Source organism: Podarcis vaucheri (genome assembly GCF_965113315.1).
Source record: "Podarcis vaucheri genome assembly, chromosome: 1".
NCBI lineage: Eukaryota > Metazoa > Chordata > Lepidosauria > Squamata > Lacertidae > Podarcis > Podarcis vaucheri.
Window position 1 is genome coordinate 88,914,194 of NC_138759.1, and position 13,024 is coordinate 88,927,217.

The following is a 13,024-nucleotide window of genomic DNA, read 5'->3' on the forward strand; positions in this document are numbered from 1 at the left end:
GAACCACCAATGCTTTGCTTTGCAAATACTGTATCTTGTTGTCTGCAGCTATTATACTAGGGGGCCCAACTACTTGTTGCAAATGCTTCTGATGAAGCACCCTGACTGAGCACTTTAATATGAAGCAGCCTTAGGAAATCATAGTTTTAAGAAGTGGTGTGACAGTACAGTACCCTAAGGTGCTTTTCTTCTGTGGGATTCCAGATGTGAATTTATTTACAAGGCTAAATCACATGGCTAAAACAAGGAGGCAGGTGTTAGGCACCTTACAATATATTCATACACTCCTGGATGCACAATTTGCAGCCCAGTCTGAAATCTGTTTACCAAAAGTAAGACTGACTGGGTTCCTTCCAGCTTTCTTTATAGAACGTATACTTAGGATGTCACTTTTACTTCTGCAGTTTTTGTTTTATTTTAATGTGAACTTTTCACTTTTAATTGGTGCAGCGGAAAGTCTAAAAATCTATAGATGAAGCAAACATAGAAAAAGCCTGGGGTAAGTTTTCTCGGGGGTTTCCAGACTGTCACAATTTTTGGTTGAGATTCAGTCAACATACCAGCTAATTAGGATTGTGCAATTACAGTTGATAGGAAGGTCTTGCACAACAAATCGGCTTCCCCAAAAGATCTAACTTCCTGCAATAAAGCATGTGGCGAGAAAATTCCCTGGAAAGCGTGGGATAGCACTGACTTTGACACACCACCATATAACCTTCCCACAAACAAATCATGAGGGACGCTCACTATAATAGCCAACATTGCATAAAACCTCCCTGCATAAAAACAGGGTGACTGTTCAGTGAACACTTCATTCAGAAGCACCCCAAGTTGCACGAAAGGCACCGTTTCTATAAAACATTGCTGCAGGAAGGAAAGGCATCCAGTCTGCATGTTTTGCTTGTGCCTCCATGACCTGAAAAACTGAATTGTCTGAACAAGCCTCCTCAGCAGGCCATTGTGTATCTCCCCTGCCTTTACCCTCCCTGGCCTCCTAGTTCTCTCTTCCACTCTTCCCCTTCTCCCTTTCCATGATTAAAGCCTGAAATATTATTAGTAGTGTGGACTCTTGAGTCTTTGAAGTTAGGCACAGTGAGTGCCTTGGGCTGATGTAAATAACTCTGAATCCAAAACTTGAGCCTCTGTGACATTTAAGTCCTTGGAAATAGGGCTTAGCTCTGGGGTGTATGGTGTAAGGATAGCTTTTGAGCATGTATACAGTGCTTTCCTCCCCGCCTCACAACCATAGCTACTATGGTATAGTAGTGGACAGAATGGTCAACTGAAGCTTCATACAGATTACCATTTACTCTGGCTCCAGTGTGCTTCCACTGCTGTTGTTTGAGGCCAGGTACACATTATGTTAGCCATAGCCACAAGCCTTAAGTATCCTGTAGTTTCTGCTCCTGTCTGATGCACTGTGGTGTGTTTTAAGCCGCTAATGTGTACTTAGCCTTAGATCACAGGGCGAGGGGCAGGGTCAAAAAGCTGATTTTGGGCTCTCCATATCTCAGGATGCTGTGCTCACACAGGGTTGTTTGAAGGATGGCTAACCTTTGCCTCTTCCTGATGTTGTTGGACTACAACTCAGACTTTCCAAACCACTGGCACGCTGGCTGGGGCTGATGAGAGCTGGCGTCCGAAACATGTGGAGGAAACAGCTTGCCTGTTTTCAACTTAATAAAAGGGCTAGGGGGAAGACTATATGTACTGCCGTATTTAGTGTTGCAACCACCACCTCCTCAACTTGTCCTTGGAGGAAGCGCAGGATTAAAAGGGGGGGGGGAGGGCAGGGAGAATTAAATGTTGCCTTGTAACTCAGTTGACAGGGTAGATTGCAAGAAGAAGAAGATGAAGAAGAAAAAGGAGAAGAAGAAGAAGAAACACATTGAAATACAGTAAAGCAGATCCTTAATAACACATAAAAGCAGTATAAAAACGATGTCAAACATTAAACAAATTAGACCTGGAGCACATAAAAGGGTCTTGGGGGGGGTGTACTTTTAATGTGCCTCAAAGTGTGTACACTTAAGAGCTCCTTCCTTCAGTAATATAGAACCAACACTTGAACCGCTTGCAGCATCACCTACTCTGGAATTTACGCACTGATGAGACCTTGGACTGCTAGCCGTCTTTCTCTAAAAAGAAACAAAACTCCAAAACATTAGAAAGCATATTTCGGTGTGTCTTGTTGCCAAGGTACCCAGCTTGTGTTGTTGGTTGTCTGCCAGGCTGCTGGAATTTCATCTAATGCTTTTAAATGCTTAATGTGGAGGGACTTTGCTCCTTCTGACTCGTCTTTCTCTAAAGTCAATAAGGTGTTGGGGGGGGGGAGAGAATGAGCCTTTTGATCTTAATCTTCTCTGTGTTTGGACTTTTGGAGGTGCAGTGCTAAGACCTCAGGCAGTGAGGGGGAAATAGAGTGGAACAAAACATTCTCCCTAGTGTGCTAGAAACATTTCCAGGGGCCAATTTTGATTTGTGCTCTGTGCAGGACAGTCGGGCTGAAGAAAGATAAGCCCAAGCTTGTCATCAGTGCAGTTTCCAGGCCGGATGGTTTGAAGCTGCAGTGTTGGCTGATCACGATGCTGACTGTGTCGCTGTCGCCTGCTTAATTGCTGTCAAATGCCATTGCACTGCAGTGAACAGGCTCCTTGAGGGTGGCTATTGCTGCATTATTCTTTATTATTATTGAATCGAGGGGGAAGGGAGATTACAGTTCTTATGCTATGTTATACAAAAATATACGCTAATCAAACAAAAATACTAAATAATAACAAAAGAGATATTACACCCAAGTGACTTCCCTCCCCCACTACTCTACATTCTTTATTCTTTAACATCTTATTGACATTGCGTCTTATAGATCTTATCCCTGATATTCCTAGTATATTAATTTTATTTATTTCTACTTTGCATACTTAGTCTATGCATATCAACATGTTATCCTTAGAGCAGTGTTTTTTCATATAATCCTCAAAACATTGCCATTCCGACTTTAGTTTCTGATTTGTCTGATGTCTTATGGCTGCTGTTAACTTCGCCATTCACATAATTTACATATCCAGTCTTCCTTTGTGGGGATACTATCTCCTTTCCAATTTTTTCCAAGTAATAGTCTGGCTGCAGCTGTGGCATATAAAAATAGTATTTTTTTATCCTGTGGGATATCCTTTCCTACAATACCCAATAAGTACGCCTCTGGCTTCTTTTCTATAGAGTGTTTTAAACATCTTTTTTAACTCTTCATGAATACATCCCCAGAATATTTTGACTTTTTCACAGCTCTACCATACATGAATCATAGACCCCTCCATGTTATTACATTTCCAACATAAATTGGATTTTAACTTATATATCTTGGCGAGTTTGGAAGGTGTCATGTACCACCTATAAAACATTTTCATTAGTTTTTCTTTAATGGTATAACAGGCGGTAACCTAATATCCGACCTCAAGAGCCTTTCCCACTGATCTGTCTGTATTGTATGGCCAGTGTCTTGGGCACATTTGACTATTACTTCTTTTATTTCTTCTTTTAGGTCCTATCCCAATATCAAATCATAAGTTCTGGATAATACTTTCTTATTGTTTATTAATAATACTTTTTGTAGTTAAGATTCTTCTTTCCCAAAACTTTTTTTTTATCCGAGTTAAAAGCATTATTCTTGCCATGCTGTTTCGTGTGTTTAAGCAGCTCTTGAGTTTAACAGTGGAGAGACTGTTTTTCCTCAGTGCAGGTGGGGGCTTTTTAATTCTACAAAGGGCTTTGCTTTGGTTTTTCTCCCACCCACCTGCTTAAGCTGCCTTCCCATCTGCATGTACTCCGTACTATTAAACATAGCAGCTTCTGTCACTTTGGGGAAATGTACGTCTTAGAAATGCAACCTTTGCTTTGAGAGTCAGGGGTTCAAGTTTCAGATATTGGGTGAAGAGGGAGACATCTGTAACAGTGGAGCAAGATTCTCAGCACTCTTGGATGTAGTGACGATCAAATTAAATGGCAAGATAGTATTTTTTGAGGCCATACGTTTTTATACTTCGTGATAGCCATAGCAATGTTTTAACATGGATCCAATAGCAAATCTCCCACTGTTTCATTTTAAACGCAGGGTGTTATGTCTTTCACATGCTTATAATAGCTTAGATTTAATAGTTTATAATGGCGGTCACCTTGTGATGCAGCCAGTGAGTTGGTTATAAATATAGATGTTCCTGAGAAATAATTGCAGAGGGCAGTGCCCACCCCACCCTAAATGGCTCCATTGGTGTAAAGTACTAATTCAAAATTAGAGGCCAGGTGGTGATGGTGACAGACATTGCATTTTCAGTCCTCCCTCCCAGGCTGTAGGGCTCAAAGCACTATGATGTTTGGGCTCCCCACAATTTGGTGCTGGGTTTTTAATTACTTTCTTGCCTCTGTAGAGGGCCTAATGCCTTTAACACTTGAGGCTAGGAACCAGTCTATTGTTAATGCTGTGTAAGCGCAAAAAAAAAGGTATTCATTTTAAAAATGGATTGTGAGAAAGTGCAGTTCCATTGAAATGGGCGGGTCATAAGCACACTTACTTTTCATTTTATGTATTTTAAAAATAGATTCATACCCCACCTTTCCGGACAAAAATAAACTCTCAAGGAGGGCTTACAAGAATTCTGGTGCATCTAACGGCTGCTCATGCATCCAGTTTTATCACGCTGCCCACATCATGTTGTCACCATCATCAAAATGCCAGCCTATACTTTTTTAAATCCCCATTTCCTCTTTTTGCAGAAAACTCTTATAGTGAACATGACCTGCTGGACATCTGAGGCCACTGCTGGAAACACGCTAAGGCATTTTTGTGGGTGGGCAGATCTGTGGTGGTGATTTAGTGGGTGGTTTCTATCACCACATGGGACGCGGGTGGCGCTGTGGGTAAAAGCTTCAGCGCCTAGGGCTTGCCGATCGAAAGGTCGGCAGTTCGAATCCCCGCGGCGGGGTGCGCTCCCGCTGCTCGGTCCCAGCGCCTGCCAACCTAGCAGTTCGAAAGCACCCCCGGGTGCAAGTAGATAAATAGGTACCGCTTACCAGCGGGAAGGTAAACGGCGTTCCGTGTGCTGCGCTGGCTCGCCAGATGCAGCTTTGTCACGCTGGCCACGTGACCCGGAAGTGTCTCCGGACAGCGCTGGCCCCCGGCCTATAGATGTGAGATGGGCGCACAAACCCCAGAGTCTGTCAAGACTGGCCCGTTCGGGCAGGGGTACCTTTACCTTTACCTTTCTATCACCACACTCAAAACTTTTGTTTGCTCCTCACCTGAACAAAACCTTGCAATTCTGTATCTGATAGCCTTAAAGATACGAGTGCGTCTTTTCTCACCCATTGGTGCATGCTAAAGCACCCAGTTCAGAAGAACTATACTGCAACCTTGTATGACCAATATGAGGAGAGTTTGTGCATACTTAATTTTGGTTCATTGGTGTCAGTTGACTGCCTGTTGTTTTAGCACTGGCCTGATTTTCACACACAAACAAATTGCACAGTGGTAAAGATTAGGTGTGGAAAATTTTGCTTTGGGTTTTGAGAAGGAGAAAATTCTGCGGAAATCAGTATCACAAGTCCCACTAGAAGCTGCTGCAGCAGTTGGCACAAACTTCCGTAGATTGTTAAATGCTGGTTTCAGCTTGCCCCCTAAAGCCAATTATTTACTCTTGCCTCTTTCCTTTTGGTGAAGAGGTTTCTGTTCTGGCAAATGGTACACATTTCAATGATCTTGGCCTAAGAATTATTACTATTATTTAATCTCTTTTTAGCCTCTGTTTTGTTTGCAGTATGCAAAGAATGTGTTGGCATTATCCCTTGATTGCAGTGTAGCATAAGTGCGCAGTTTACATTCCTCCCATCGGACATAGCTTAGGATATGGTGTTTAAATCCACCCTTCTGGCTGTCATCAGACATATGAAGAAAGACACACTGACATGGTAATCCCAGAGTGAACTGTGCATTCTTATATATTTACCATGGCTTGATGTATGTTCTGCCCTGCCCACTTGCATTAATCTGGCCTTCATTTCCACCTTCGGTTTCTGCTCAAGCCTGGGGGGGGGGTTGGAGGTGGGTGGCAGCCCTTCACAGCAGGGACACAGTTCTCACTTTATAATCCTACATCTAGTTAGCCATCTGTTTCATTAGCATCATGCGTAAGTTCCTCCCTCCCAGCCTGTTCTGCCACGTCTGTTTTCTGTGCTACAGAAAGGGACTTGGTTAGGAACATAAGTGGAGCTCTGCTGCATCAGACCAAGGGTCCATCTAGCCTCTTGTTTCCAACAGAGGTCAGCCAAGGGCTTCTAACAAGCCCTTAAGCAGGGCATGAGGGCAATAAGGAGCTCTCTCCATCTTCGTTGCTCCCTAACAGCTGATAGCCAGTGATATTCTGTCTCTGAAATGGAGGTCTTCTTTAGCTATCATTTGACAAATCTTTTAAACCCACCTAATCCAGGGCCCATCACTTATGCCATAAGACAGTAAATTATAATAATCCTGCTAAAAACAGTAAAGGTAAAGGATCCCTGACAGTTAAGTCCAGTCACAGATGACTCTGGGGTTGTGGTGCTCATCTCGCTTTACAGGCCGAGGGAGCTGGCGTTTGTCCACTCTGCAGACAGTTTTTCCAGGTCATGTGGCCAGCATGACTAAGCCGCTTCTGGCTCAACGAACACCGAAACCAGAGCAGTGCACGGAAACGCTGTTTACCTTCTCACCAGAGTGGTACTTATTTATTTACTTTCAATTTTTGGCATGCTTTTGAACTGCTAGGTTGGCAGGAGCAGGGACCGAGCAATGGGAGCTCACCCCATCGCTGGGATTCGAACCGCCAACCTTCTGATCGGCAAGCCCAAGAGGCTCAGTGGTTTAGACCACAGCGCCACCCTTTCTTCCAAGGGAGCATACATAGGATTCCTAGGAGGTCTCCCCTCTATGCACACACCAGACCCACAACACCTTGTTGTTCTAACCGCTGCCTACAGACCCTTCAATGAATAACTTCCTTCTTCCACCATGTTGACATCCATCTGTCTCAAGAGACAATGGCATGTGCCTCTTGGGGTGACATCAAACCACTGGAGAATCACAGTGCCTTAAATTTATCCCAACAATAGCAGCAAGTAAAAATAATGCAGTAATGCATAGTAATCATATTGTATCAATAGTGGTGTTTAGATCAGCACGGATATGAGTGATTTATTTGGGTATAACAGATGTGGGTTGCTAAGTGATCAATACAGTTGTCATTGTGATCTTCATGAAGGAAGCCCCTGCCCCGCCTCCCGCCTATCACTCAAAGCAGTTCTGCTGCCTTTGCAGACTCAGTGGTGGAAGAAACATGTCTTTTTCTCTCCTTCCATCTCTGTGGAAGGGTAGGCTGTGATAATGAGTTCTAGACCCTGCTCAGTGTCACGGGAATGTTATTTGCTTCCAGAAAAAAAGCAGTTTGCAGATAATATAGAAATGAGCACTAAACCTGCACTATGATCCATTATTGTTCTGGAAGTGACTTTTACGGCATGTGAAAGCTCAAATACAACGTAGAAATCAACAGTTAGGGAAACGTCAGGAATAAACTGCATTAAACTGCAGCCTTACGTTTTCTTTGGATAAGGAATACTGGAGACCTATGCTGCCCTCTCATCAGTGTTTGTGTTATTTACAATGGCATAAGCAGAGCACACGGGCTCTCCTACAATGCAGGAGGTCTTCTCAGAGTGAGAGAGACGCTTCACTTTCAGTCGACTTGCAACTCTCCCTGTCCTTCTCTAAATTTAAAATACTATCAAGCTTTCTTTCTCGCACACAATCTGCCAAGCACTTGGCTTGGATCCAGTCCCTCCAGATGTGCTTCATATGTAGGGAACCATCCACAGCCACTAAAGCAAGGCTAGGGAACCTGTAGCCATCCAGATGTGGTTGGACTCCCTGACCACTGAGCATGCTGGCTGTGGCGACTGATAGGAATCTAACAGCACCCGGAGGGCCATCAGTTCCCATCCCCTGCATTAAGGTAATGATAACATTGGTGTTCACTATTTGACAAAACAACCAGGCCTGTAGTCAAGCGAAAAATATGGTGATTCAAAGGAATTGAGCCTGGGCAAGTTCATAAAAGCAGCTTGTTTTCAGAAAGGTTGTCTTGGTCTCCAGTCTAGGTCCAGGCAGCTTGTAGCTCTTCCTAGAGAAGAGGGCAAGTTGACAGGTTATTGACAGGTTACCAAAACAAAAAGACTATGTGGGTGGAAGATAAGTGGGGGTGGTGGATATATGCCAAGATTGCACTGGCTTTCTATTGAGCTTGCTTAGTGTCCTCCTCTTTGGTGGGACATAATACTTCCTGTGAATCAGCCACTGTTGACGTTAAAGAAAAAAGAATCCACTAAGATGAGGAAACCCCATGGAATGATGGGGCTGCAGCAGTTTTAACCCTGTCTCTCCTCTCCCCAAATATAAAAGGCTTGTGAGTAAATTCATATCAATTTGATTTGCCAGAAAGGTGGAACCAGCATAGTTTGTTATATAAAGCTATTCTGACAACTGAATTGAAATCAAATACTGAGCAGATGTTTTTAATGCTGAAGTGTTCTTTTACCGATCCTTCATTTGCAGTGTCCCATCTTCAGTAGTGTAGCACAGTGGCTGAATTGTGAAGCCTCTGCCCCAGATTTGCTAGGTGGTTTTAGGCAAGCCGCTATTTCTTAGCCTTGGTCTGCCTTATCTGTGGAATGGGGATAATACACTGATCAATCACCCTCATTCACACATTGTGCCAAGCCAGTATTTCATGCTAGTGCATGTTTTTGGATTTTTCCTACTTTTGTCCCCCCACCCCACCCCCTGGTGTGACTGGGAGAAAGGAAGCCACAGTTAAGCGTGATCTCGCTTAACCTGGTATTTTCCAGGTGATTTGGAGCTCAACTCCTATCCCCCCTGACCAGGATTGGAGTTGTAATCAAGAACAGCTGAAGAGTGCTAGGTTGATGCCACCAGTAATGTTACGAATGCTAAACTAGATAGACCAATGTAGTGACACATCATAAAGTAGCCTTCTATGTTCCTGTGACTTTGCCCTAAGGAGCTGTGTTTTTGCAATTTGCAATTGTCTAACCTTTGCTGATTTGTTAGGGTTCTGCTTTGGCAAAATTAGTTTGAATATGTGGATCAGGGATGGGGAATGATCCTGAACCCAGGATTTTTCTTTCCACGTGTGCTGGTCCAAATTTGACAGGTGATGCTGTGTGTTGAAGCTTCAACACTGGGCTTAAAGTTGCAGTATGGGGCTGCTTGAAATTCCTTCTGCAAATAGCCCCCTACTGCTCTTTCAACACTGCTTGGAAAAATGCTTTCAGACAGGTATGATAGGTGGGCATGGTTTGCCCAGAATTGCCTTGCATAGCAAATGGGGAGGCATGGTGGGCCGTGTTTGACCTGCAGGCTCGAGGTTTCATATCCCTAATCTACAGCTTCTGCTCTAGATGTGCACCGAAGGCATGCAATAACTTCTATTATTTCAGTTGGAACTAGCTCATCCTAAATAATAGCTGACAGTTCATGGAGCGTTGGTGGCTCTCAGATTTTGATTTGCTGGAGGAAGTTACTGTGGACACAGCTTGAAGATGGGTCTTTCTTCCAGGAAATGGCTCTGGGGGAGAGAAGCTGGCTGGATTTCAAAGTGTTCTGAAGATAATACTCTGTAAGGCCCTGCTTTTCTAAGATAAAGCAACTGGACAACGTGTAGCTCTGTGTAACACACTGTACAGTTCTGACAGAACAGTCTCTGCTGGTGCAATTGGCTGACATGCTGGAGAGAACATTGGCTCTGCAATGCAAAGTGCTTGGTTTTTCTGTCTAGGCAGTAGAGGATGTTGGTTAATGCAGAGGCAGATCCCAGCTGTAGGGCCTGAAATTTTATTCAGAGAGTCTGCTGGATGAACCTGTGTTCATCTCTACCAGGTAAGGTAAAGGTAAAGGACCCCTGGACAGTTAAGTCCAGTCAAAGGCAACTATGGGGTGCGGTGCTCATCTCGCTTCAGGCCGAGGGAGCCAGCATCTGTCCACAGACAGCTTTCTGGGTCATGTGGCCAGCATGGCTAAACCGCTACTGGTGCACGGAGGACCATGACAAGTGCCAGAGTGCACTGAAACGCCGTTTACCTTTCCGCCGCAGCAGCACCTATTTATTTACTTGCACTGGTATGCTTTTGAACTGCTAGGTTGGCAGAAGCTGGGACAGAGCAACGGGAGCTCACCCCAAATCTGCGGATTCGAACTGCCGACCTTCCGATCGGCAAGTCCCACTCGCATAGCTTTACCTCACAGTGCTTCTCTGATCTTTCTTCTCTCCCCCCAACTCTGCCCACTCACTGCGATCATGAACTGTAGCTGCCTCTTGCTGTCTCTACAACAGCACATCAGAGAAAATGCTGGCATGTTTCTCTGGAAGCTGATGTGTTGAGGAGAGAACCGCTGGGAGTTAGAAGTCACTTCTGGGTAAATTCCTGAGAATCTGAGATACTCAGGGAAAATGCAGCGTTGAAGAGCAATTAATGGTTTCACTTCAGCCGTGTTGTGTATACGCCAAAGGGAAACACGGCACTGCTGGGACTCTTTAATCAAAGGAACAGATGTCAAGAATGGATTTGTGAAGAAAATATCACCTCTCTTCCGATGACTCTGTGAGCCCCCTGCTCAGCCTAAATAAGCCTGCAGGCTTGAGCATGGACTATACATTTCTATACAGTGGTATCTCGGGTTACAGACGCTTCAGGTTACAGATTCTGCTAACCCAGAAATAGTACCTCGGGTTAAGAACTTTGCTTCAGGATTAGAACAGAAATCGTGCTCCGGCAGCGTGGTGGCAGCGGGAGGCCCCATTAGCTGAAGTGGTACCTCAGGTTAAGAACAGTTTCAGGTTAAGAACGGACCTCCAGAACGAATTAAGTTCTTAACCCGAGGCACCACTGTAACCTGTTGGGAGTGAAAGTAGAACTGGGACCCCTTTCTTGGCAGTACTTTTCTCAGGTCACTTTGACACATTCTAGCACATTCTTTGAAACATTACAACAGTTTATATCATTCCACGTCCATTGTTATGCTACTTGCATGTGATGGTATTGCGTTGTCTTGTAATCTTACAAGGTTTCCATCATCTAAGATACCAAGGTCTCATGTGATGTGTGACTAGGCATCAGCAAGAACTTCCAAGCAGCTTGCACAAAATAGCAAGCTTGATCCTTTCTGCTGCTGCTTCTTTTTCCTCCTCATTTTGGACCATGGCGGTTTCTGAAGTTGATGGTTCTGGAGGCATAGCAGAGTCCAGAGCAACAGTGATACCCACTGACTCCTTCAGATTGCTTAATGTGTGTGTGGCCCACAAATCATCTTGAGACGACTGGGCTTCTGAAATTCATGTGTAATACTTGCAATAGTATTACTCAGACTTTTGGCTGAAAAGTCTAAAGGGTTTATGAGAGCATCCAGTCTTTTGTGTTTTTTTTTTAATTATAAGCTTTAAGCCCTCATGGCTATGGAGCAAAGCTTGGAAATATGTGGGGAGTGTCTACAGGTTCAGAAATAATTAGAGCTTTTGCATGGCCTTCAAAATGGTGGGTGTGAAGTGCATTATAGAAAAATATACCAAACGTAACAAATAAAAAAATGTCAGGAAAGAAAAGTATGTAGCAGGTAGCTTGGCATAACAAGAGTTTTCTTACACTGTTCTGTAGTGCACTTGTTTTGTCCTGTATATTAACCAAAGCAGCTGGTTTTTTTGGTCCCTTTTCAATTCCATGTAACTGCCTATTTACTTTCGTAGCTCAGCAGATTTTACTAGTGCTTGACAGTACTCTACCCTGCCTGTGATAAGAGACACAACATTCCACAGTAGAGCAACAGAGAATCCATAGCAGACTTTGAAGATCCTACAATTGTAGTTTAGACTGTCCTGAGAGTTATGCCATTTCAGTTACCTCAGTTTTGTAGAGGCCAGCTCACATAGTAGGAAGGAAAGGGCACTTTGCTCATGCTCAGATGCACTCTTCCATATTACCAAACCTGCTCTGAATGTAAAAGTTTTGTGCTGAAAGCAACTTTGCAGGGCTGAGCACTGGCTGAAATGAAGCCCTGTTCTCCTGGCATTCACACTTGAGAGTGGTAGGGGAGAACATTAACGAGTTAACCACTTGGTTAGGTGACAGTTTGTGAAAAAGTGCAAAGCAAAATACTGCTATCATAATTTTATTTAAATATTATTTGAAAAGAAATAATAATGCAGGAGGGTGAGAGAGACCTGGCATATTCCAAGTACAAGCCATTAATCTGAAGCAGCATCGCCAGCATGGCTGGGTGGATCTGTGCTGTGATAGATTCCCAGGGTTTTAATCCCTGTAGCCTGCAGCTGTCTATAGAAATTTACTTGGCTTTGCTATAGAAGCTAGACAGGAACAGCTATTAGCTCTCTACATGGTTAAGCATACTCTTGATGGAAGGAATGATGTCAATGATGTTTATGAACATGTTCAGGCTCAGCTCACTGTTGGTCTTTCCTTTCCCTCAGGTATAATCTCTATGCCCACACTCGGCTGGGCTACCTGTTCTACAAGCGTCAGGTGAAGAAAGCGCGGGAGCGTTACCCGCAGGGGCACTCTGTTCCTCAGCCTGTGGTGTTCAGTGGTGAGTGCCCAGTCTTTTTGCCAATGCATTTCCGATTAGCCTGTGTGCTTTGCTGCTTCGAGGTGCATTGCTTGAGTATTTCTTTTGATTAAATTTCCAGGTGATTAATGGTCAGAGGCAACACCTGCAGAGTGGTGTGTGCAGAGTGCAAAATCTTGACTCCTTTATGGAATCCAGCTGCTTGAGATGCTTCCCCCATGAACCCCTCCTGAAAATCCAGACATTTGAGGCCCGAAATTAATTACACACCACACCTGAAATTGGAAGAACTGGGGCTTTCGGTTTCGAGTTTAGGTTTTCTTTTTTAACACGTGCAAGACTCTA

At 44.0% G+C, this 13,024-nt stretch overlaps 1 protein-coding gene across 4 annotated transcripts in view; it reads left to right on the forward strand.

Annotated features, from left to right (window-relative positions):
* Nucleotides 1-13,024, forward strand: part of LOC309535786 (putative hydrolase PNKD) — a 34,456-nt gene that overhangs the window by 7,971 nt on the left and 13,461 nt on the right. For 3 of the 4 annotated variants that reach the window (XM_082229168.1, XM_082229166.1, XM_082229169.1), the window contains one exon: nt 12,585-12,700. In XM_082229168.1, coding sequence (XP_082085294.1) covers nt 12,585-12,700 — 116 coding nt within the window. Of the gene's footprint in view, nt 1-6,626; nt 6,749-12,584; nt 12,701-13,024 lie in introns of those variants that run through there. The other variant, XM_082229167.1, reaches the window with a different exon arrangement.